The sequence below is a fragment of the Oryx dammah genome, unplaced genomic scaffold, assembly GCF_014754425.2.
Source record: "Oryx dammah isolate SB20612 unplaced genomic scaffold, SCBI_Odam_1.1 HiC_scaffold_26, whole genome shotgun sequence".
NCBI lineage: Eukaryota > Metazoa > Chordata > Mammalia > Artiodactyla > Bovidae > Oryx > Oryx dammah.
Window position 1 is genome coordinate 92,190,589 of NW_024070210.1, and position 26,328 is coordinate 92,216,916.

At 46.3% G+C, this 26,328-nt stretch overlaps 2 protein-coding genes across 3 annotated transcripts in view; both read right to left on the reverse strand.

Annotated features, from left to right (window-relative positions):
* The window catches only part of PDE8B (phosphodiesterase 8B), a 111,446-nt gene that overhangs the window by 54,740 nt on the left and 30,378 nt on the right, over window positions 1-26,328 (reverse strand). Inside the window, exons 6-9 of the mRNA XM_040225917.1 lie at window positions 24,441-24,519; window positions 20,136-20,276; window positions 18,607-18,695; window positions 16,266-16,326 (exon numbers count right to left, since the gene is read on the reverse strand). Coding sequence (XP_040081851.1) covers window positions 16,266-16,326; window positions 18,607-18,695; window positions 20,136-20,276; window positions 24,441-24,519 — 370 coding nt within the window. The remainder of the gene's footprint in view (window positions 1-16,265; window positions 16,327-18,606; window positions 18,696-20,135; window positions 20,277-24,440; window positions 24,520-26,328) is intronic.
* Window positions 9,153-10,054, reverse strand: LOC120852591 (ataxin-3). Of its 2 annotated transcripts, XM_040225921.1 has the most exons (2): window positions 9,801-10,034; window positions 9,153-9,647 (listed from the first exon to the last, which is right to left on the reverse strand). In XM_040225921.1, exons 1-2 carry the CDS (start codon window positions 10,032-10,034, stop codon window positions 9,159-9,161), a joined length of 723 nt encoding a protein of 240 aa, XP_040081855.1. In that variant the 3' UTR covers window positions 9,153-9,158. The 2 variants fall into 2 exon arrangements, with proteins under 2 accessions (XP_040081855.1, XP_040081854.1); XM_040225920.1 differs by having other exon boundaries at window positions 9,153-10,054.

Consider the following 26,328-nt stretch of genomic DNA (forward strand, 5'->3'; position numbering starts at 1 on the left):
CTTGCAGAGATACCTGCACCTTCATGTTCACTGCGGCATTACTTACAACAGGCAAGATGTGGAAGCAACCTCTGTGTCCCCTAATGAATGAACGAATAAAGAAAATCTGGGAATTAATACAGACAATCCAGGGAAGCCCAAGAATGCTAGAGTGGGTAGTCTATCCCTTCTCCAGGGGATCTTCCCGATCCAGGAATCAAACCAGGATCTCCTGCATTTATATATACAATGGAATATTACTCAGCTATAATAAAGAAGGAAATTCTGCCATTTGCAATAACTGGACCTTGAAGCATTATGATAGGTGAAATAATTCAGAGGAGGACAAATACTATGACATCTCTTATATGTGGGATCTAAAAACAAAAAGCCTGATCTCATAGTTGCAGAGACCAGACTGGTGGTTGCCAGAGGTCGGGGGTTGAGAGGTGGGTGAAATGAGTGAAGGCGATCCAAAGATACCAGCTTTTAGTTATGAGGTAAGCAAGTTCTGGGGATACATGTATAGCATACATTAATAATACTGTATTGTGTATTTGAAATTTGCTAAGAGAGTATTAAATTTTCTCATCAAAAGAAAAAAATTTCTAACTGGGTGGTGATGATGTTAACTTACTGTGTTGATAATTTTGCAATATATGTCTATCAAATCATTATACTGTTCACTTAAAACTAATACAGTGTTATTTATCAGTAATGTCTCAGTTTTAAAAAATCTGAGCCAATGCAGATAAAACTGTGATCTACACTAAGTCATATATGTAAAGTTTTTATATTTTTATCCATATGAACCGTGTCTTTCCTGAGCATTTTTCCTGCAGTGAGTTTCTCTGTTCAGAATTTCCCAAGGGCATATGATCCTGTAGAAAGATTTTTAAGATGTGAGTAGTTAGCAAATACTTAAATACAAATTAAAACATTCTTTGGAGGGAGGGGGAGCTCTCTGTTTGAACACTTAAAATAACAAACTGTGCTTTTTCTTTTTTTTAAAGTCCTGATTTATAGCATTCACTGATTTCCTTGGTCTAAAAATATTCCCACCATTGCTGTTTGAGGCTACCAACATGATGTCACTGAACATGGGTTGGGGAGATGTGAGCCACTTTCTATTGCACTTCCCCCATGAAGGTAAAAGAAATGTAAGTAACCTCAAGACCACAGACAATAGTAAAATGTAGTAACACCCAATAAGTTGTAGATTTTTGAGTACTTATTACCTGTTTTAAAAATTTATTTAACATCGTGATTCTATAATTTAATTTTAATAATGGCTCACAGAACTTCAGAAAATTAAACGGTCAGCTCTCATGAGCCTGTATGAGGCGGTCCCTGCACACCGCTAAGTGGAGACAGAGAGCAGCCAGGCCACTCCTGCAAGACAGCCAGAGGCCGCCATGGGATGGGATGAGTGGGGCCGCGGGGCAGAAGGGGGCGAGACACCGAGAGCTGCGAGGAAGACACCACCTTCAGAACTTGTGGCTTCACGAATGCAGGGAGAGGAGGAAAGTGAAGGTGCTCTGAAGTTGATTCCCAGGTTGGGGGTGGTGGGCCTGAGTGGAAGGGGTGGTCCCGTGAGCTAAGCCAAGGATTTCAGCAGATACGAGGTAGAACGTGGTGACTGAATTCTCACCCATCCTGTCTCTTCTACAGGCCACAGTGCTGGAAGGCCGTTGCTGCTTACGGAACACAGGAATGAATGCCCTGCTTAGGCTGAGCACACGTCCCCGAATGAAAAGTTCTCAGTGTAAAGTGAATTAATTCCTTCAGAGGAGGCAACCACCAACTGTTGCTCTGGAAAAAGAATAATTTCCTATCAATTGCTAATACTCATAAATTGCATAAAAACAGGTTAAGTAAAACTTGAACCTAAATCAGGTCTCAGTTCAGTTCAGTCGCTCAGTCGTGTCCTAGAGTGAAGTCAGGTCTAAGGTAATGCAAAAACCTCTTGTGCTGAATGATTTTAAGTCTCCACAGTGAGCAGATATTGCTCACTTAGATAATATACTTCTATCATTAGTGTGAATGACACCAATCATCCAAAAAGGCAGCCTTGGGAATTTTAGCTAGACTTTGAAAGGAAAGCCCTTCTTCTCAAAGACCAACAGAGACTTTCCTCTTTCAATCCTAGTTGTCTTAAATGTGTCAGAGATCAAGAGGCAACATCAATGTTTAAGAAATAGCTCAGCTATGTCAGTTTGCCATTCATCAGCAAACCTCTAGGCAAGGGTATCTTACTTTCCTTAAGCCAGACGAATCTGTCTTCCTGTTTAGGCCTCGGTATTGACTATGCCAAAGCCTTTGACTGTGTGGATCACAAGAAACTGGAAAATTCTGAAAGAGATGGGAATACCAGATCACCTGACCTGCCTCTTGAGAAATCTGTATGCAGGTCAGGAAGCAACAGTTAGAACTGGACATGGAACAACAGACTGGTTCCAAATAGGAAAAGGAGTACGTCAAGGCTGTATATTGTCACCCTGCTTATTTAACTTATATGCAGAGTACATCATGAGAACACTGGACTGGAAGAAACACAAGCTGGAATCAAGATTGCCAGGAGAAATATCAATAACCTCAGATATGCAGATGACACCACCCTTATGGCAGAAAGTGAAGAGGAACTAAAAAGCCTCCTGATGAAAGTGAAAGAGGAGAGTGAAAAAGTTGGCTTAAAGCACAACATTCAGAAAACGAAGATCATGGCATCTGGTCCCATCACTTCATGGGAAATAGATGGGGAAACAGTGGAAACAGTGTCAGACTTTATTTTTCTGGGCTCCAAAATCACTGCAGATGGTGACTGCAGCCATGAAATTAAAAGATGCTTACTCCTTGGAAGAAAAGTTATGATCAACCTAGATAGCATATTCAAAAGCAGAGACATTACTTTACCGACTAAGGTCCGTCTAGTCAAGGCTATGGTTTTTCCAGTGGTCATGTATGGATGTGAGAGTTGGACTGTGAAGAAGGCTGAGTGCTGAAGAATTGATGCTTTTGAACTGTGGTGTTGGAGAAGACTCTTGAGAGTCCCTTGGACTGCAAGGAGATCCAACCAGTCCATTCTGAAGGAGATCAGCCCTGGGTGTTCTTTGGAAGGAATGATGCTAAAGCTGAAACTCCAGTACTTTGGCTACCTCATGTGAAGAGTTGACTCACTGGAAAAGACTTTGATGCTGGGAGGGATTGGGGGCAGGAGGAGAAGGGGACGACAGAGGATGAGATGGCTGGATGGCATCACGGACTCGATGGACGTGAGTCTCAGTGAACTCCGGGAGTTAGTGATGGACAGGGAGGCCTGGCGGGCTGCGATTCATGGGGTCGCAAAGAGTCAGACATGACTGAGCAACTGAACTGAACTGAACTGAGGCCCCACAGGACGGGGCGGGCTGTTACAGGTGAGTGGGCGTGGGCTCTCACACAGAGGGAAACCAGATTCCCGGCTTGGCCTTAGGAACTCCTCCCCCTCTGTTTTTCCCATCCTCTGCCTCCTGGCTGTCCCCACCACAGGGTAGCCTGCTCGTGCTAAGTCACTCAGTCGCGTCTGACTCTGTGCGACCCCGTGGCCTGCAGCCCGCCAGGCTCCTCTGTCCACGGGGCTCTCCAGGCAAGAACACTGGAGTGGGCTGCTCTGCCCTCCTCGAGGGGATCTTCCCCACCCAGGGATCAAACCCCAGTCGCTTATCTCTCCTGCACTGGCAAGTGGGTTTTTTGACCACTGGCGCCACCTGGGAAGACCCATAAATACCTCCTGCTGTGGAGAAGGAAATGGCAACCCACTCCAGTGTTCTTGCCTGGAGAATCCCAGGGACGGGGGAGCCTGGTGGGCTTCCATCTATGGGGTCGCACAGAGTCGGACACGACTGACGCAACTTAGCAGCAGCAGCAGCAGCAGTGGAAGAGAGAACTGGATAAGGAGCAGCCAGGGCAAAGGTGCCCCATTCCAGTGGAGGGCAGACAGCCCCGGGCCTGCTGCCCTGCTGCCCACAAGGGACGGAGCGCCTGCGTCTACCTGAAACGAGGCAGCCTCCTTTCCCACGGTGCTCAGCGCAGGTACACGTGCCCAGAATATTCTCGGTCACTCCTCCCCCTTGTCAGCCAGATGACTCTCTCCGCTTCAGCCTCTGGGGTCTCATGAAGCTCGCTGTGCCCAGTGCCAGGCCTAAGGCCCCCTCTCTCTCCTGCGAGCCAAAGCTTTCCCACACACATGACCCACGGCTGCATCCTCAGCACCCTGGCCTGTTCCCTGTTGGGAGCTCAGGGCTGTCTTACCCTCAGACACCCCACAGATGCGCACCCCTCTCTGCTCAGGGTTTTGGCTGCTCCAATGTGGTTTCTCAGGAAAAGCTGTGGTTTTGCAACACCAGAGGCCTTTATTTAAATAGCTCCACGTAAATATGTACTAAAGCTAAATGGAAAAATTTTGTTTATTTAGTGGCTTTACCAAATCTATCGACAAACATTTGGGGCACCCACTGTGAGTCAAGGGCATCTGTACAGACGCGGTAGTGTGGTGAGGCACTGATGACATAAAGGACATCTCTAAACGTGAGCAGCCACGTTCAGGGACAACTCGAGCTGTGTCCTCAGCGGCAGTGTCCTTCTCTCACTTCCCCTTAAGAAGTCACCCTTGGATGCGCGCCATGGGAAAACACAGCAGATATTCTTCGTAGCAGCGTGTGATATGTGTACAGATCAAAACTCTGCATGCCATAATAACTTGGGACTAGACAAGGCTGTCCCTTTGATTTCCTATGCCTTCTGAATGGTACTGTACTAGGGAGTGAAAGTTAGCTTTCAAAATACTTCCCTGATATCTACTGGGCACGCACAGTGGCCCAGGGTGAGAATTGACCCAAAGCATACGGATGATACAGAAACACAGATTCACCATCACCCTCACCGTGGGGACAGAGGAGACAGGCAGGTTCAGGAAGGTTCTTGGAGGGGAGAGAACCTGGGTTGAAGGAAGCTGCAAAGGGTCTGCGTCATTCAAAAATGGGTGACTCAGACAACCCAGACAATACGCACTCAAAGAGGACATATTACATATCTGGGGGAGAGAAATGGGCCGGACGACCTTCCCAACGACTCGGTGATTCTGTGTTCTTATGGGCAGGAGAAGTGCATCTTGGATATATTTGCCACCAAAGGCAACAGTATAGAAAGTGAGGATAACATCAACACACTAATAAAATCCAAGTAGAATTAGTTGGATGCTGAGGTCCTCGACAGAGCAGAAACTTGAAGAATGTATTTTTAGGGTGCAGAAGTAGAATGGTGTTATAAATACAAAGAGGCATCAGTAATAAAGGCACTAAGGCGACGGAAAAAATTCTCCCCACCTTGTTTCCATGGATACATTTTCTATGTTAACACAGGAAATAGAAAACAAAAAATCCCCATGCGACACACCTCAAGTAGGGGGGATTGAGGATGCACTGAAAATGTGTTTTATCACCGGAGATCAGCAGTGACTAGAAACGAACAAGTGATTCTTCCCGTCTTTCCCTCCTGGGTCCCTGCACCCGCCACACTCTTCCGGTCTTGCAGAGAAGGCGGGTGAGGCTGTCTGAGCATTAAGCCTGTTTCGAGCACGCTGGGGGTAAGCACCCGAATCATGAGACATCTCTCAGCCGGGCCACGTGCCTGGAGGGGCAGGATGTGGGGAGACTAGAGGTCAGGGCAGCAAGAGGCGAGGCACACCCAGAGAAGCCGACCTGAGGGTGGGAACTCCAGGCCCATCGGGGGAGGGGGTTGGGGGAAGGGGGGGCCCCTTGCTCCCCACTGTCTACCCTACAGCTTTGGAAAGTGACAGCTAGATTTCTGCGGCAGTTTGAGAACGAACGAAAGGTGACCTTTACATCATCCCAAACAAAAGTCTGGAAGTCTGCTTCAGCACCCGTCACGTCCCGGGAAAGCATTCCTGGGAGGCTCAGTGAGTCTGCGCTGACTCTGGCAGGGGCTGGACTGTGTGCACAGCCACATGGGCCCCTCTATCGCCTGTGAGAGGGCGCGGGGAGCTAGCTCTGGGGTACGATTCAGCAGGGGAGAGGAGGGCCAGACCTCCAACAGAAATACTGGGAGAGCCTCACATGCAGGTCACATATATAATTTTACGTTTTCTAGTAGCTGCACTAAAAAATAAACAGGTGAAATTAGTTTAGTATTTTAAGCACAGTATGTGCAAGATGTTATCATTTCAACATGGAATCAACATGCGACTGAGATATCTTTAATGAGCTAATCTATGTTCTTTTTCATACGAAGTTCCTGGAATCTCATAATGGTTCACAATGGTTCACACTTGGAGAACGTTACCACTGGAGGAATTGCACTTCAGTCTGGGACCGGCAGGCATAAGCTGGGCAAACACAGAGCATGCTGGGGGTCGTCTGCCACACAGGATTCTGAGCCACCTGGGTCAGGGGCCTCAAGCTCAGGAGGGGACAGCTGGAGGGCCAGAAGTGAAAACCAGCTCCTGACTCTATCAAATCCAGAACAGCCTCTGCTCATCAACCTGTGATTGGAGTTCACATAACAGAATCTTGAACCATTCCTCTTAGCCAGTAGCACTTAAACTTCAGGTTGATTAGAAGGTTGATTAGAACAGGTTGGCAGGGGCTTCCCTGGTGATCCAGCGGGTAAGAATCTGCCTGCCAGTACCGGGAACACGGCTTCCGATCCCTGGACCAGGAGGATCCCACGTGCTACAGGAGAATGAAGCCCAGATGCCATAAGCACTGAAGGCCGCACGCCTAGAACCTGTGCTCCTCAACAAGAGAAGACACCGCGGGAAAGTCCACACACTGCAACTAGAGAGGGCAGCCCTCACTCACCACAACTAGAGAAAGCCCACACGCAGTAAAGAAGAGCCGGCAGAGCCACAAACAAACGAACAGGCTGCCCGGGCCCACCCGCTGAATTTCTGATCCTGCAGTTGAGCTGTGTCAGTCTGACAAATTCCTGGGGCCACGACTGCTCCTGGGAACCACATTTAGAGAACCACTGCTCTAGTCTAACCTCTGGCCAATGCATGACCTTCCTAGACAGCTTTTCCCACTGAAGGCTCAGTGTACTTCTATTTGATTACCTCCCATGGGAGTGAACGCACTACCCACAAAGGCTACCAATTCCACTTCCATTCTAATATTTTCAATTCTAATTCTTTCCCATGTTGAGCCTAGTATGATACCTTAAAACTTTCCACTGCTTCTGCCTTCAGGGCTGCATTTCTCCTTCCTCACTCAAAGTCTTTACAAAACTGAAGATCTGTTCCACTCCTTTTTCTCACTCCCTGGCACTCCACATCCTATGTATCTTGTTTTAGGCCATTATGACAGGCTTAGTATTATGCATTTTTACTACAGCAAAGTTCTATCCTCCCCTAATCTTTACAACAATTTCAAGGTTAAATAGTTTACTATAAAACAAAATACAGTCGTCCCTTGGCATCCATGGGACCCACCCCCCAGTCGTCCTCCACCCCCATGGATATCAAAATCCACAGATACTCAAGTCTCTTGTATACAATGGCATGGTAGCATGAACCCTGAAAAGCTTGTCTCAAAGCAAGGTTTCATAACTGCAAACTTGGCCAATTCAGTCCCTATTTCTGCCTCTACTATCCCCAAAGTAGGTCACGTGTGTGAAAGTGCTTTTAAAGCAGGCACTTCCAAATGCCTGTCCCCATACTGATGTTAGTCTGTGATGATGACTGCATCCGTTTTCACTGATAGAAACAAAGATTCCACTAAGCCAAATGGATCCACATTAAATAGCTCTCCTGCATTCAGAGATTATGTCCTTCCTATTTTCCAGGGCTGAAACAACCTTCCTGTCATGAGGGTGAGGAGGTGCTCAGTGAAATTCCAAAGGCAGGAACTTCTCTCATCTAGCTCTGGAAAGCCCTGTGCAAAGTCCAGGTCAAATTGGTCTCAGGCTGCTCGCAACCAGCCTATGTCCTGTAATGTTAATTAGTCAGAAAGCAGACCATCTCCTCTGAGGCCGGCCATGATTTTCTCCTGCTATACCCGGGGAACAATGGAGTCTTTTTGGGAGCTGCTCATTGGGTGGGCTGTGCTTTCTGACTTCACAACAAAACCACTTCCTCTTACTGGACATGAGACACGTGCCTCTCCCAGAGGCTTTGCTATGGCTGCGTGTCCCCCTCCTCCATGAAAACAGGGATAGGTGATGCAGTCTGACAGACCTCAGCAGCTGCAGCCCCGCACTCGTCCCAGGGCTCCAAGCCTGCTACGGATGCCTGGTGTTTGAGAGCACTATGCTCCCCAGCAAGAATACACAGAAGAACTACACAAAAAAGATCTTCACAACCCAGATAATCAGGATGGTGTGATCACTCACCTAGAGCCAGACATCCTGCAATGCAAAGTCAAGTGGGCCTTAGAAAGCATCACTACGAACAAAGCTAGTGGAGGTGATAGAATTCCAGTTGAGCTATTTCAAATCCTAAAATATGCCAGCAAATTTGCAAAACTCAGCACGACTGGAAAAGGTCAGTTTTCATTCTAATCCCAAAGAAAGGCAAAGCCAAAGAATGCTTAAACTACTGTATAATTGCACTCATCTCATATGCTACTAAAGTAATGCTCAAAATTCACCAAGCCAGGTTTTAGCAATACGTGAACCGTGAACTTCCAGATGATCAAGCTGTATTTAGAAAAGAGGAACCAGAGATCAAATTGCCAACATCCATTGTATCATCAAAAAAGCAAGAGAGTTCCAGAAAAACATCTACTTCTGCCTCATTAACTATGCCAAAGCCTTTGACTGTGTGGATCACAACAAACAGTGGAAAATTCTGAAAGAGATGGGACTATCAGACCACCTGACCTGCCTCCTGAGAAATCTGTATGCAGGTCAAGAAGTAACAGTTAGAACCGGACATGGAACAACAGACTGGCTCCTAATTAGGAAAGGAGTATGTCAAGGCTGTATATTGTCACCCTGCTTATTTAACATATATGCAGAGTATATCATGAGAAACGCTGGACGAGATGAAGCACAAGCTGGTATCAAAATTGCTGGTAGAAATATCAATAACCTCAGATATGCAGATGACACCACCCTTATGGCAGAAAGCGAAGAACAACTACAGAGCCTCTTTTTTTTTTTTTTTTAATATGGTCCCAACTACTTTACTTTTCAAAGTAGGCTTCTCTTCTCTTCCGTAGCTCTTCTGAAGTAGGATGTGAACCTGATGTCTGTGGGGTATCTTGACATCTATTTCTGGAAGTACCTTGCATACTGAGCTGAATGGCCCTGCGGAGATCGGCCTCTTCATCGTCCATGTCAATTTCTTGGCAACTTAGTGCCAGAGCCCTCTGAAAGTCCTCCTCATCCTCGTCTAACATTCCTGTCCCATCATTTACTTCTAAGACACGTTCTAGATCTGTTTTCTGGACTCTCTGTTCTTTAAGTTGTGCTAATTCTTCTCCAATAAGTTTTGGTCGATGCATCTGTTGGACCCTGATCATCTGTAGAAGTTGGTCAGCTTCACAATCTGGCAGATCACCCTTAACAACAAATATAGAGTAACCTTCCTGTTGTAACTGAGCCAAGAAAAGTGCAAGGTATGTGTCTGATATTAATTCTGGACCCGTCAAAAGAGAATTCAAGTTGAACCACTGTTTTCCTAATTTTCTAACTGTAAACCAGTGTTCTTTATAGTTGCATATAAATGATCTTTCATTTATGGGATCAATCCTGAGCCTCTGGTACTCTGGACTGTTAAACAGGATTAGTTCTAAACCCCAAACTTTCAAGGCATTGCTTATAACTTGAATAGAGAAAAAGCCACTGTCATCCATATTTCCAGAAGGCTGCTGCAAAAATGTGCGATAGTCTTCACTAGTAACTCCTCCTTCTGCCATTCTCATCCTCTCTTCCTCATCCAGCTGATGTGCAATTGAAGATAATTCCACAGGGCTGAAGTATTCTCCTTGTAGTAGGTTATTCAAGCAATGTTGAGCACAAAGTGAGCCTTCTTGTTTTTCGTGGAAGATGGACTCCATGTTTATTTGTCTGGAGCCAACGGCCCCCGCCTACAGAGCCTCTTGATGAAAGTGAAAGAGGAGAGTGAAAAAGTTGGCTTAAAACTCAGCATTCAGAAAACTAAGATCATGGCATCTGGTCCCATCACTTCATAGCAAATAGATGGGGAAACAGTGGAAACAGTGACAGACTTAATTTTGGGGGGCTCCAAAATCAGTGCAGATGTGACTGCAGCCATGAAATTAAAAGACGCTTACTCCTTGGAAGGAAAGTTATGAGCAACCTAGATAGTATATTCAAAAGCCAGAGACATTACTTCGCCGACTAAGGTCCATCTAGTCAAGGCTATGGTTTTCCCAATAGTCATGTATGGATGTGAGAGTTGGATTCTAAAGAAAGCTGAGCACCAAAGAATTGATGCTTTTGAACTGTGGCATTGGAGAAGACTCTTGAGAGTCCCTTGGACTGAAAGGAGATCCAACCAATCCATCCTAAAGGAGATCAATCTTGAATATTCAGTGGAAGGACTGATGCTGAAGCTGAAACTCCAATACTTTGGCCACCTCATGTGAAGAACTGACTCACTGGAAAAGACCCTGATGCTGGGAAAAATTGAAGGCGGGAGGAGAAGGGGATGACAGAGGATGAGATGGTTGGATGGCATCGCTGACTCAATGGACATGAATTTGGGTAAACTCTGGGAGTTGGTGATGGACAGGGAGGCCTGGTGTGCTGCAGTCCATGGGGTCGCAAAGAGTCGGACATGACTGAGCAACTGAACGGACTGATGCTCCCCGTATTCTAATGGCCAAGGCTTGCAGGAATGAGGATGTGGGCTGCGCTGAAACTGGGCTGGGGGTAGGCACTATGGGGGAGGCAATGTTGACACCCCCTCTGCTTTGACCAGGCCAGCTTAGGAAGAGCGGGTGTAAAGCTGGGATCCCGGAAGCCTCCTTCCAGTATACATGTCTGACCCCTGGACTGTGCTTTGCAGATCCCTGAAATCCCACAGGCATGGAGGGGGGCCTTTCAGGGGACTGGCAGATGGTCCCTGACCTCAGAAAGTAGGAGATCCAAGAAAGAAAATCACCTTTCAGAAATGAGGCAGGCCAATGTTTTTCTGTAAAGGGCCAGAGAGCACTTATTTTAGGGTTTGCTGGGCACACGGCCCCCACTGTACCTGCTCGACCCTGCTGTTGAGTAAAAGCAGCCACAGGTGCTATGTAACCAAGAGTGAGGCTGTGAGCCAATAAAACTTTATTTACAAAGCAGGCCACGTTTGGCCCGTAGCTTGTAGCCCTCTGTCCTAGAGGACACCTAAAAAATCCTAGGCAGCCTCAGTCGGTCCTGTGTTTTGTGCTTCTCCAGCACCCGGTTCACACCTCCCCACGCTGTGCTCTAGGAACATGTCCTGTTTATCTGTCTGTGGACCCCATGGCTTCTGGAGCAGAGACTGTGTCCCTGGAACCAGACAGAACAGCTGTTTAATATTAATACTTTATCTGGGGAGAAAGTGTGAGAGTGCTGCTGGGGGAGCTGATGTTGACAGCAGACAAACCTCTCGGCATTTCCAGCCTTTTGGCAAAAACCTACAGGAACAAGGGAATCTTTTCAGGAGATGCTTATTAGGTGGGCTGTGCTTCTAGGAAAGATCCAGGGAAAAAAAAAGATCTTTGCTGATGTCAAGCACCACCAGCAGACAGCAGCCTGGCTTCCAGTTTCATCCTGTGTTAAAATGCAGACCCATGGGGGGATTCTGACGTCAGGGCTAAACCCCAGAAAGCAGTGCTCCCGAAGCTGCCTGTAGACGGGCTGCTCCCACCCCCCAGGGAGCCTTCCTGTCACAGACCCATCACTATTCACTGCTGCCTCCTTTGATGAAGAGGAAAAACACCATGGCTGGCCAGAGATATAAAAATCCTTTGTTATCAGAAAGTCTAAAGTGTCCCTCCCGGCCAGTGCAGCACCATTAAGTGACGTCAATGGCTCAGGACATCTGAGCCCCGCGTTTTCACCCTTCTCAGAACAGCAGCTAATTTATGGCAGTAAAGACATTTCTATTTCGAGCCTCAGAAAAGAGGAGGTGGCCCCTCTTCTTCTGCATCCCTAAATCCTGTGCGAAGGGCTCGCCTCCACCCCGAGAGGCAAGAAGAGCTTACAGGTGGCAAGAAGCCAGGACCCGGACACTCAAGTCCATCCCAGCTCACCGACAGCTTAGGAACCCACTAAGGGCCAGGCAGCACAGGCACACAAAGACAAGCACAGCCCAAGGACCCTGCTGGAGAGAAGAGGGCAGGGAGGCACAGGGGTGGCATCATAAGGGTGGGCGTGACGCACAGCAAAGAAGGCACTTCAGGGGCTTGAGGTCGGAGCTGGAACTTGATGTTCTGGGGCTGGACCGTGGATGTCTGGCAGAATTTGGGTACATGGAGCTGCAGGGAGAATGATAACAGGAGACAGGGTCCCATTCACTAAAGGAGAAAGTGGCAAAGGAGAAGGAGCAGGGCCTGGCTAGCGGCAGAGGCTGCGCTGGTTTTGGATCTGGGCTGACTTGACGCGTTCCTGCAAAGGCGTGAATGAGCCCAGTGGGCCTGTGTCCTGCACTCTGGTGTACGGCCCCTGCGCTGGCTTGCCCCACCTGGGGTCACTCGTGTGTCTCCAAAAAGCCACCAGGATGTCCTACGGTTCTCCCTGCACCCATCTCCCCTCTCACGTAGACCGCATCCTTCTGCCTTCAATGTCTAAACTTGGAGGCTGAATTTTTTTTTTTTTTACCTATGAAAGTCAGTTCCCCTCCTTCCTCAGAGGTCTCCAAGGACTTGCTTCTCTGCATAGACTTACGGTATTAACACGTAACTGACTGGAGACGCAGTAACACCACAGATATCAGTTTCTACAAAAATCCCCCAGTCAATAATGTGTTTAGTGAAAACCGCTTGATTCCAGATGAAACTATGCTGATGGAGGCATTTTTATGGTGAACTAAATCTTTCCAAAAAGTACATGGTTGCTTTTGCTATTCTGGAATGCTTTCCTAATATTCTTAAGAAAGAAGAACAAAGCTGGAGGTATCACACTTTGTTATTCCAAACTATGCTACAAAGTCATAGTAGTCAAGACAGTATGGTACTGGCATAAAAACAGACACACAGATCAATGTACCTACTGATGCAGATCAACAGAGAGTCCAGATGTAACCCACATATTTATACGGTCAATTAATTTATGACAAAGAAGCCAAGAACATACAAAGAGGAAAGAACAGTCTCTTTAGTAAATGATGTTGGAAATTAAATACCCACATGGGAAAGAATGAAACGGAACCACTATCTTACACCATACACAAAAATCTACTCAAAATTGATTACAGTTTTGAACATAAGAAATCATGAAAATCCTAGAAGAAACCATAGGAGATAAGCTCCTTGGACGTTGGTCTTGGCAGTGATTTTTTTTGACAGCAAAAGCAAGGGCAAAAAAAGACCCCAAAAATAATTAACTGGGACTACACAAAGTCATCAAGAAAATGAAAGGATATCATACCAAATGGGAGAAAATATTTGTAAATCACAGAGCTGATAAGGGAGTTAGCATCTAAAAAATATAAAGAAATCATACAACTCAATAGCAATAGCAAACAAACAATCCAATTTTTAAAATGCGTGGAGGATTTAAACAGACATTTTTCTAAAGAAGACTTCCAGGTACACAAATAAGTTTTCAACATCATTAATTATCAGGGAAATACAAATCAAAACCATAATGAGATATAAACTCACACTCATTAAGATGGCTATTACCAAAAAGTAAATAAAAAACAAATAACAAGAGTTGTCCAGGATGTCAAGAAAAGGGAATCCTTGTGCACTGCTGGTGAGAATGTAAATTGGTGCAGCCAGTATAGGAAACAGCAGAGGAGTTCTTAAAAAAATTAAAAATGGGATTACCATATGATCCAGAAATTCCACTCCTGGGTATTTATCCAAAGGAAATAAAATCACTAGCTCTAAAAGATATATACAGCCCATGTTTACTGCAGCGTTACTTACAATAGCTAAGACATGGAAACAACCCAAGTGCCCATGGATGGCTGAATGGATAAAGAAAATGTGGTTTCTACACACACAATGAAATATTATTTAGCCACAAGAAAGAAGGAAATCTTGCCATTTGAAACAACACGGATAGACCTTGAGGGCACCATGGTAAGTGAAGTAAGTCAGGTAGAGAAAGACAGATACAATATATTATCGTTTATACCTGGAGTCTAAAACAAAAACTCAGACTCATACAGACAATAGTTTGGTAGTTGCCAGAGGTGGGGGTGGGGTGGGTGAAAGGGATGCAGGAGGTCAAAAAGTACAAGCTTCCAGTTATAACAAGTAAGTCCTGAGGATGGGGTGTATAACGTGGGCTACGGTTAGTAATGCCACGTTGCATATTTGAAATTTGCTAAGAGCTGGTATTCCACATTTTCATTAAAAGAATAAACTTGTAACCATGTATGGTGATAGATGTTAACTAGAATTACTTATATATATCACTTCACAATATATACAAATACTGAATCATTAGTTTCTAAAGAAGCATGGGCATGGATACCTTCCAAGGGTTTACATACCAGCTGGAAGCTCACTGTACTCAGCCTGTGTCCTTGGAAGCCACCTTCTCAGTGGGAAGAGCCCAGAAATCTTTAGTCTGCAGTTCTCTAGTTTACCTCCTTGCCTGGCCAGGCTTCTTCCTAACCCCAGTCACCTCCCAGGTCTCCGACATGCTACCCGAAAGGGATTATGCCCTGAAGCCCTTCATATCCTTGACAGACACTGTCCCTTCAATTAAAATCTTCATCTAGGTCAAAGGCCATGTTTGAAAGGTTTTAAAAAATAGATCACACACACACACACCCACACACAGTGGAATAGTATTCAGCCATAAAAAAGAATGAAATCTTGCCATTTGCAACAACATGGATGCACTTGGAGGGTATTATGTGAAGCGAAATAAGGCAGAGAAAGACCGTATGATATCACTTATATGTGGAATATAAAAAATAAAATGAATGAACAAAAAAGAAAGACTCAGGGATAGAGAACTAGTGGTTACCAGTGGGAAAAAGGAAAGGAGGAGAGGAAAACTGGGCAGGGAATTAAGAGGCATAAACTACCAGGTATCAAATAAATAAGCTAAATGGATATACAGGGATTATAGGCAATATTTTATAATAACTATAAATGGACTATAACTTTTTAAAAATTGTGAATCACTATGTTGTACTGAAATTTACATAATATTGCACATCTAGTATATCTAAATAAATAGATTTTTATTAAAAAATAGACCATTGGTAATTATGTTTGTTGAATAGCTTTTAATCAATAAACTTTAACGCATAAAGTGAAAATACACACAATCCAGTACTAAAGTATAAATCAAAAAGAAAAAATGACACACCATTGCTGTTCTCTATGATAAAACTACCTAAATAAAGTTCCTAAATATGGCAACTTATTACAATTCTGTTACTTCAGAAAACACTCAAATATATTGCTCTGCATGCTGCTGCTGCTGCTAAGTTGCATCAGTCGTGTCCGACTCTGTGCAACCCCATGGACGGCAGCCCACCAGGCTCCACCATCCCTGGGACTCTCCAGGCAAGAACACTGGAGTGGGTTGCCATTTCCTTCTCCAATGCATGAAAGTGAAAAGTGAAAGTGAAGTCGCTCAGTCGTGTCCGACTCTTCGAAACCCCATGGACTGAGGCTCCTCCGTCCATGGGATTTTCCAGGCAAGAGTACTGGAGTGGGGCGCCAGTGCCTTCTCCGATTGTTCTGCATGACATAATGGTTAAAGAAAATCGCAGTACTAATTGGAAATGATTTCTGGTTTTGACATGAATTCATAGGGGTGAAATGCTCAAATAAATCTATACTTTTCATATAAGAAATTAAGGTAGAAAATTAGAGCAGCTTTTATTTGGAAGAAAAAACATTTTATGATCTCATTAAATATATTGGTCCTGCGCTGTTCAGTCACAAGCTAAATCATAACCTATGTAGCATTACTAATAAAGTGCATAGGCTTGCTGGAGAGTCTTTTCTTTTACTATTTGTCTAAGGGCGTCATTTTGCCCCAAAGCCTCTAAATTGGCAACTACCGTAGATACAGAGAAAGACAGACAGAGAGCAGTGGTGAGAGGGTAACGGATGCACGGTCACGCCGACAAAGCACGTGGAGCAAACTGAACGCCTTACCTGCTTGTTTTTGTCAGTGGTACAACACAGTTTCTTGAGGGAGACGAAATGCCTGATTTTCCTAATAACATAAATAATCCATGATTAGTGAGTCAGATATGAGACAATTCAACAAGTCAGCAAACGAAAACATCCACAGAATCTTCAAGTAAAACTCCAGGGTCCATTCTGGGGCAGGTTTTAAATTCCAATAAAACACAATCGATAAAAGATGCATCTTATTTTATACACACCATCTATACCTGCCTTCAAAAACTGGGCTCTCCTTTTAATCATAGCTGGCTCAGAAACACTCCCTTAATGGATACTTCATTTCTAACTGACTCCTGAGGGCTGGCTCCTAGACAGCCTTGGTGACAGGATGAAATGCTACTCCAAACAAAATGGGTTTTAATTCTGCAGACATGAACACTTTTATAGCTTATATAGAAGGCCAAGACTCATCTGGACACTGACCAAACTCCGTGGTTGCTATTTTTATATTTAAGATTCCACATTCTCTCACAGCCCGGTCATCGTGCATGATGGCATTTTTCAGGGCAGAGAAAAGTCCTCTTATTTTCAGGTCATGGACAGAATCCCAAGACAGCCTGTGGTCTTGGTCATCACCACAAGGAGACGGAAAAGACAGCAGGTGCCTTAGCGCTATACAAAGATCAGCTCCAGGCAGACTTTTCTCGAGAGCAGCTAGAATTTCACAGGCCACGTTAGGTTTCACAGTAAGGAACCTCTTCTCTGTTTCTCTCTCTCTTTGATTCTGTTTTCTCTGGAGGACTCTGAAGAGAGAATCGAATATGCTGGTTATTCTGTATTGAGCTTCAGTAAATAGGAAGAGGTAAAAATGTCCCTACCCTTAATAAGACTTTCTTCTGATAGTTCACTGGGGGTAAATATTGGTGGTGGGGGCTGGAAATAACACTCCCTCTGGACAACAGAACTTCTTGTTCTTACCCGTAAAATCAGAAAGATCAGAAAAACTCATCCTGGCAGAAATCACCGAACAGTAACATGGTCTCCTCTGCTTTGTAAGCTAAGAATTCTGGTCACACACAACACACAAGTGTTTCTTAGGTTGAAAACACAGTCCCCGGAAGAAGTCGCAAACAATGACCGATGGCCAGCGTGGCCCTGAGTTCTGACCGCTGCTGGGAATGCCCCACGGAGGCCTGCGGGGGCGGGGGGGGGGGCCCTCGGGGGCCTTTCTCTGCAAGCTCGTGAGCCCCGCTCAGGGCCTGCTGGTGCCTCCGCCACCTGGAGGGAAGCAGAGCGGCAGGAAACATGGGACAGTGGCCTCTGAACTGAGCAGGAACAGTTTCAAAACTACCCAATAAGTGAAATCGGAGGGGAAGCACCCTATGGACACTTTGCTGGCTACAAAATGCTCTCCAACCTTCCCCAGTGGCTCAGACGGTAAAGAAGCTGCCCGCAATGCTGGAACCTGGGGTCCATCCCTGGGTCAGGAGGATCCCCTGGAGGAGGAAACGGCAACCCACTCCAGTATTCTGGTCTAGAGAGTTCCTTGGACAGAGGAGTCTGGTGGGCTTCAGTCCATGTGGTTGTGAAGAGTCGGACACGACTGAGTGATTAACACACACACAGTAAGTCACGGACAGGGCTCTCCTTCCTGGTTATTCACACCGTAACTGCTCTTTGTCCAAAACGTCACTCAGCAGCGTGTGTACCTTGTACACCTATACTAAGAGGCTGGTTGGTTGACTCTAGGCGCCTGTACAAAGTCTCCTCGGTGGGGTACTGTTAAGGGGGTCCTGTTTGGCTCCATAAACCTTCTCACCAAACAACTGGGAGAAGGAAAAGAAATTGCATATTTTCTTTGTTTCTCTGCAAATGAATAGGCTCCTCTGGTAAGCTGAAGTTACATGGAATCAGCTGCCTCAGCTTCTAGTCAGACACCTTTCTCTCCTAAGCATGACCCTCATGCTCCCTCCCCTTGTGAATGAGCCCCGAGGCCTGGAGAGAATCATCACAGAGCCGGTACCCCAAGGAGAGGAGCTCAGCTCCCAGGCGGGGCTGAGGCAGGGAGCCTCGAAGTTCTGTAGCCGCAGTGATGACAAGGGAAGGTCTAGAAATTGGCCCCTTGGGGCGTGGGGACAACCACAGACAACCAGGCGGAGGTGGACAGTTGGGCTGAGGCTTCAGAAGGCCCACAGGCAGGAGAAGAGGGGTGATTTGTTCAGTGGCTGCGTGGAGGCGGCCTCGGCATGCGTTATGCACACACCCAATCCTGTTGTATTGGTGGGTTTAACCCACGTGCATTTCCCATATACGAACCCGATGCCCACAGGGGCCCCTCAAGCAGCAGAGGCTAAGAGTTGGCGCTCACCCTCCTTGGCCGATCACCGGCGTGATCGTCACGTGCTGCTGGATGCTGTCACCGGATTTCCGTCTGGCGTAGTAGACCCCTTGCCACTCCTACACGGACAAAGAGAGCTCTCAAGATCCCTCCGTCCAGGTACTCAGCGGCTCCTACAGAGGGTCTCATCACGTTCAGCAGTGAAATTCCCACGTGCTTTTCCTACACCCCACAGGACACCGCTCTCCAGCTGCGCCCACCGTGGTGCTGACTACACAAGGCTTAGACTCACGGGGCACAAGGCCCACAAGGATCGAGCCCCGCCACTGCCAGGCTGCCCCTGCCAGGCTCTGGGCTCTCAGCCCCATGGGTGTGGTGGCACCAGGTCAGGGAGTTCCTTAAGGTCTCTCTTGAGGTCTTTATGACAACCTGCGAGCCTGGTATTCATCACCCTTCAGTTGCAGACCGAGGCTCAGTGACGCGAACTAATCTGCCCACATGAGGATGTAGAAAACGTGGTTATAAATCTATCTCAACTTCCCTGCTACTATCCTCTGGGGTCTCCAGTCAAGCCTTCTCTGGGCTTAGTCTGGCTCCTGGTAGGTTCCATGGATGAGGCAAAGGGGAGTATGAGGTTCCTCCCGCATCCAGACCCCGGGGAACTGGGCAGGACGAAGAGCCTGGCGGCCTCCAGGGGGAGCCTGCGGCACCTCCACTGCTTCTGGGAGGAAGTGGCTGAATCAGGACGTGAGATGCTCTGCCGCCTCTCCTCACCCAAATACTCACGCGGGAAGGCCACCTGGTATGCAGGCCGGGGCCACCGGGGTGGCAGCACTCTTCCAGCAGTATTCTTGCTTCCTTTTTGGTCTCTCTCCCCTAATATTCTTCTATTAATTCTGGCCATCATTTATAACCTAAACTTATTGTACTCCCATAAAATGGTCCCCCAGTAAATAAATGCAAAGCTATCGAACTCCTTCACATCAGAGAAAGCATCTGAGTGCTTCCAAGAAAATGCCCAGGCAGTTCCGGATCCAAGGGCCGCGGTCTGGAAGGAAGGGCTTGTGGTAAATGCCCACTGCATCCACACCACTGCCTTCATCTGCTGGGATGCAGAGGAGGCTGCCGGACAGATGCCGAGGTAGGGACGAGGGAGCTGTATGTCTCTACTCAACTGTGATGAGTAAAAAGAATAGGAAAAAAATGCTTGAAAAGTGGGCCTATGAAACATGTAAATACTGATACTAAATCCTAGTCCTTCAAACACTGGATAAACTAAACCCTGGGAGGAACCCTGCTTGGAGATAGGTATGAATTTCCAGCCATCCTAGGTGAGACATAATCACAGGAAGGAAGAAACTTCCTTGTACAAAATTTTCAGATTCTACATCATAGTGATAAGCACCAGACTTGCCTGCTATCCAAAATTAACTCAGATTTTAACTCATCTTACAAACAAAGAGATTTTTCACTTAACTGTAATATTATTAAACAAGCTCATGTGAAAGAGATGACATATTAGTTGGGCGGGGTCTGTGGATGGGTCTGGTTTCACTCACCTTGCCCTTCTTGATGCAGGTATTGATGGTGTCGAGAAGGTCTGCCCGGTTCTTGTCGCTTTTGGGCAGCTCGGCGAGTTCTTTCCCCAGCAGTTCACCTTTGTGGTAGCCCATCATCCTTTCGAAGGCTGGGTTGACATACTGTGAATGGGAAGTGGGTATGGGTCAGGACAGGATGCTGTGTGCCCACAGAACACTTGTCAGGGCACAGAAAACGTGCCCTGGGCCAGCGTTCTCTGATACGGGTCTAGACGAGTCCCCCGGCCCCAGTGGGTGGGCTCCCTCCTGACCAGTAATGCGCTTACTTTGCCATCCCAGCACCCTGGGCCCTCTGGAAACTGGAAGAAATTCTTCAGCAGTAAAAACAGCAAGAAACCTTTATCTACTAGTGCCAGCTTGCAATGGGCCTTATTCATCACCCACTGCCCATGAAATAAGGAAAAACGCAGAAAAAAAAGAACCCATAGAAATTAACTAGAGGGATGTCCCTGTTGACCCAGTGGTTAAGACTTTACCTTCCAATGCAGGGGATGTGGGTTCGATCCCACATGCCTTACAGCCAAAAAACCAAAACATGAAACAGAAGCAATATTGTGACAAATCCAATAAAGACTTGAAAATGGTCCACATCAGAAAAAAGTCTTAAAAAAAAAACTAACTAGAACTCCATTCAACAGGTCATGCCTTCTATCAGTCACATTTCTACAAGGAAGCAATTGGCTCTCTCATGTCTAGATAATATCAATAGATAATTGCCACTGTCTATTAACCAATGCTATGCCTTGGGGCCACTTCTGGTCTAACTGAAGCATAAATTCAGTTAAAAACCTTGGGCAGGAGGGAGTCCTTTTGCAGCTGGGCACAGCGCAGGCCTGAGGCATTGTCCCCACCGAGCACATGTTGGGATGGGCAGACTCAGAAGCTTCTTTCCAAAATTCTGTCCAGGGCCCTGGAATTTAGAGCTATCACCTTGGCTGCCTCCCAGCGCCCTGTCCACAGCCTCCCATTTCTTCTCAAAGAACAGAATCACCAGATGAGCAGCTGAGTGGAGGGGACAAGCAACAGGACTGTGGGGAGAAGGTCAGCACACCGCATCTAGGCCACGGGTTTCTTTGGGCATAACTAACATCCACGTGCTGCTTCAGAAACGGTCTTGCACATGGAATCACTTTTGCCCTCCACGGGGATGACAGCAGCGGGGAACACAGGGATGCAGGGACACGTGGGGAGCTGCTCCCTGGGGAAGCTGGCTTCTACTGGCACCGTCTGCCCTGGGAGGAGGGGCTGGGAGGTGGCTCTCGGGACTTCCAGGGGTCACTGAAGAGGAAGGGGCAGTGACACTGTCTTCACTGATCTTCTATCACTTTCCTGTGGTGGTCGCCGCCCTCCCTGGGCGGGCAGCAGGACCCCTGCTCATCAGGTCAGGCTCACAGTCCCCCAGCCCAGCCCTGCCTGCAGCTAGATGGCCTGGGCTTGTCTCCCAACCTGTGAGACTCTGCCCACCTGCTCTCTGCCTAGAGGCCCTTCCCCACCCTCCTGGTCATGTCAACTCTGAATTCCACCCGCCCCCAGCAAGCTGTCCTTAAGCCCCTACCCAGCTGGAGCCTGTGCCTCTCCGAAGACTCCCACCCTATCCTGTGCAGGCTTCTGATGCCTTATTACACTGGACCTAAATTCTTTTCTTTCTCTCTCCCAGACTAGACATGAACATCCTCAAGGGCAAAAGTTACTTCAGATTTGTCTTTGGATATTCAGGACTGTTCAGTAAAATAGCTGAGGAATGGATAATACTTGATAACGTATTGTTCTCCTTATTTGTTGGCCAAATGCTCATATTTCCCTATGTGTTTACCCTGCTTTTGCTACTAGGCTGTAAATACAGGTAGAAGTCATAGGCCTTCATTCGTGCCAGGAGACCTCACAATGCAACAGGTACTCCAGGACATGGACTGTGGAGCCAAGGCACTCAAGTTCACACCCTGGCTCTGGTCCATCACTAGCACCACGGGCGGCTTACTGATCCTCTCTGGACCTCAGTTTCCTCATCTGTAAAACGGCTCGGACAGTAGTACCTGCTTCACAGAATTGTTTTAAGAGATAAACGAGTATGTGGAAAATGCTAAGTACTGCGTCTGGCACATGGTAAGCACCACTTAAGTGTTTTGAAGCAAACATTTCAATGGATGGAAAGGGAGAGAGAGAATATTTACGAATGTCAAGTGCTTCTGCCACCTCACTAAGAGACACATGCCCTGAGAAGCGGAACTGCCCCGAGAAGGACTCTGGTACTGAAAAAGAACATATATGATGTAACTCACTCATGATGACACCTTTTAAAATCTATGGCACAAAGGCCTTTTAAATTTCCCCCTTATATTTAATATCTTCTCTTCAACTTCGTCCTTGTGCTTGAGTTTTATGTTTAGGATGCTGGCAGGCTTGTGAAGGGGCCTGGGAGGGTGCCTAAAGGGAAACTCTGCAATCAGTACAGTTTCCCTTTTAATACAAGGATTCCCCTAACCAGGCACCCACCGGACCCAGCCCCTGCTCCTTCCTCTTTCAGGTAAAGGCTGCCAGTGATTCATAGCTTGTGACACCATCGGCCTATCACCTCTCCCAGAGATGCAGATTTCCTGACCATCAGGAGCTAACTGGAGAAGGAAGGACTTGTCCATCTGTGAAAGGACTACCTGCAACACGACAGCTGGTAGAGAGCAGAAAGCCCCTTCTCCTCATCAGTAAAACCACACCCTGGCTTCCCTGTAAAAGCTGGAGGTGTGAGTTCACTCCCTTTCCCTGGATATCTCCTTGGTACCCAAGTATATATGAAGAAACTTCTGCTTTTCTCTTGTAAAGAAAGAAAAAAAGAGGGAGGTGCAAAACAAATGTGTTTCATGAACAGAACTGACTGAGTCCAGGTGGAAGTAGGTCTGTGCTCGGTCTATAGCAGAAACATGTCTGATTTCTCTAGTTCAGGGCAGGTCCGCGGGCAGGTGGGCCAGTGACAGGCAGCATCATGAGGAAGACTATAGACCCACATCATGGGACAGCCAGCAAAACAAAGTCCAAAAACACAGCCAAACAGGGAACCAGGTGGGAAGGCTCCGGAGTCAAAAAGACACGGGTGGATGTTTTGGTTCCAGTATTTATTACCAGGGTTTTCCTTGGAGGAATTCCTTGGCTTTCCTGGGCCTTGGTTTCCCCATCTGTGTTACTGTATGTCTCCTTCATGGGGTTCCTGAAGGGAAACGAGATAACTTCCTGAGCGTATGGGTGACCGGGCCCACACACAGTGGGTGACTGCTACCACTGACCCCAGGTGGGAGCGGGGTGTCTGTGTGGGCAGCAGGCTGTTTCACAGGAAAGCACATGAGAGGCTGTCGTGGGCGCTGTGCTGGGCACAGTCTTTATCTCTACCAAGGGCAGCGAGGCTCTCACACTCAGTGCCACGATGCAGACCAAGGGCGGCAGGCCAGTGCCCATCCGTGCAGAGTCTACGCTGCAGAATATTTTCTAAGTGTAAATGTCTTGTAGTGTTAGTTGCTCTGTAGTGTCTGACTCTTTGTGATCCCATGGATTTATTATAGCTTGCCAGACTCCTCTGTCCATGGGATTTCCTACCTTTCCAAAATAATAAGACAACTTTATTTCCACAAAGGTTTGTCTGCCAAATACATTTTCTTAGGAAGATGACTTTAAATATTATCTAAGCATACATGCCAAGTCACTTGAGTCGTGTCTGACTCTTTGGGACCCTATGGACTGTAGCCCACCAGGCTCCTCTGTCCATGGAATGCTCCAGATGAGAATACTGGAGTGGGTGGCCGTGCCCTCCAGGGGATCTTCCCAGCCCAGGGATCGAACCCCAGTATCCTGGATTGCAGGAGGATTCTTTACCACTAGTGCCACCTGGGAAGCCCGTGTATTATATAAGAATGCTTTATAACTGGAATACCAACTGTAGGCAAATCAATGAGGACCACTGATAATATTCTGTTCCCAAGGCATTTATAAATATTTACGGTTCTGACATACTTTGGTATAAACAATGTCTTTCCACAAAGTCTAAAGAATTTACCCCATCTCTGTCAGAGAAATCGCAGGTTCTGATCTGAACTAATTTTTATTCCCACTGAGTATCTAATTCTCAGCCGAAGAGTATCAGTTTTCTTTGCATACTTTGATGTTCCTTTCTCCAAAGAAAATGTGCTGAAATGTGAGAATTACAGCAAAGTGCTCAGAAAAGGGTGGCTCAGACTTGAAAGGCTCTCTTTTGATGTCTAAAGATAAAAAGTGCTCCCGTACCTGGATCACATGGTTGTCGCTTGTGATCTCTATGGCTTCGTGACAGTGGTCTAATGCTGTAAACACTGAATTACAGGCCCTGAAAGTTGCAAAAGATTCATGTTAGTCCTGCGAGAAAACCATGAGCATTTCATCTGTTACCTTATCAAAGTAGACAGTTCCTCAGATTCATTAAAACCAAGTACCTTTTGATATTCTGTTTTGGAGGGGAAAAAAAAGAAACCTAGCCTTTCAAATGAAATAAACAAACAATAGCAGATACTTCTACGTATATCACACAAAGAGAAGAAATCTATCCAGCCACTTGTCACGGGTCATGGAATGACCTCTGTGCGTGCTGGATGAAACTTTCATACTGACACAAGGAAAGAGACACGCAGAAGCCGGCCTCAGAGGCGCCTGTGTTCTACGTCAATGACATTCTGCCGTTCCATTCACAGCAATGTCACGGAGAAGTCCCGTCCCCATCAGCTTGGAAAACCTAATTAAACCCATATTGGATCTGAGGTATTCTGGCCTTTTGCAACAGGCACAGAAACTTTTTTTTTTTTCTTTTCTTACTTTGATGACCTTAGTTAAGAAGCCTTTATGGTACTTTGCTTTCAACTATACCCACTGTCTGATGAAAGGCAAAGAGGGAAGAATTCCTCTTGCCTGGTTCATTTTACAGGTCTCCAGGTGGGCACTATTCTTGATGACCTTCCTTGTATATCTGGAATATTTAAAATCATTTCAATTTCTCACGTAACATTCTAGCTACCTTAAAACCTAGAGCAACTCCAGATACAATAAGCTACTTACCATCTAACTCAGGAAGGATGTGCCTAGTTTCCAGAGCTTTCTTATTCATGCTGGCTGTTAAAACAAGTCCAGTGAAGGCTTTCTTACACATTACCCCCACAAAAATGTTAATTTACGAGACAGATGTTTCTTCTCATAAACTCTTAAAACATTATTCTTTTTTCTCTCATAAAGCATCTAACTTTGCCATTTTACTTTGAACTGTTTACAAGGCAGAGAGTAGAAAAAAACTGGGTGAAACTTGGTTCGGTATCTTGCCAGTTATGGGGCCCTGGGCAATATTTTCTCTTTGCTGTGTCCCAGTTTCCTCATCCATAAAATGAAGTGAGGTGTTAGTTGACCAGTCATGTCTGATTCTTTGTGACCCCAGGGACTGTAGCCCACTGGGCTCCTCTGTTCATGGAATTCTCTAGGCAAGAATACTGGAGTGGGTTGCCATGCCCTCCTCCAGGGGATCTTCCGAACCCAGGGATCGAACTTGGGTCTCCTACATTGCTGGCAGATTCTTTAATTTTGTTGTAAGACTCAACATAGATAGTTTATGTGACCTATGTCTCAAAGTACTTGGGACAATATAAGATTTCAAGACATAGTACTTAATATTATTTGCAAGATCTCAGAATAATTCTTTGTTCTCTAAAGCTTTCAAAGGCTGTTGGTGAGAAGAAAAGTTAATCCTAACCTATACTTTCTCATGAGTGTATCTGGAACATCAAACCAAGAACTGCTTTTAATAGTAGCAAGGCAACCTGCATGGAAAATGAAGGATTTCAGTCCACTGATGGGTGGTGTTCCTGTCACTGCAGAGATGAAGACACCGGTGTGGGAGGGTAGGTACAGTAAGTAATCATGATGGAGGTGAGAGGAGGAGAACATAAACCCCAATCAACTAAGATGCCCAATAGGGTAAGGCGTTTTCTTATTTAAATTGCTCCAAACTATATTTCTCAAAAAACTGGAGACAGAACTACCATATGATATAGAACCATCATATGACCCAGCAATTCCACTCCCAGGTATACATCCTTAAAAAACAAGCACACTAATTCAAAAACATACATATGCCCCAATATTCGTAACAGCATTA

Bases quoted from the DNA above. Each gene is read 5' to 3' on its own strand.
- LOC120852591 (XM_040225920.1), bottom strand. From the start codon at position 10,034: ATGGAGTCCATCTTCCACGAAAAACAAGAAGGCTCACTTTGTGCTCAA.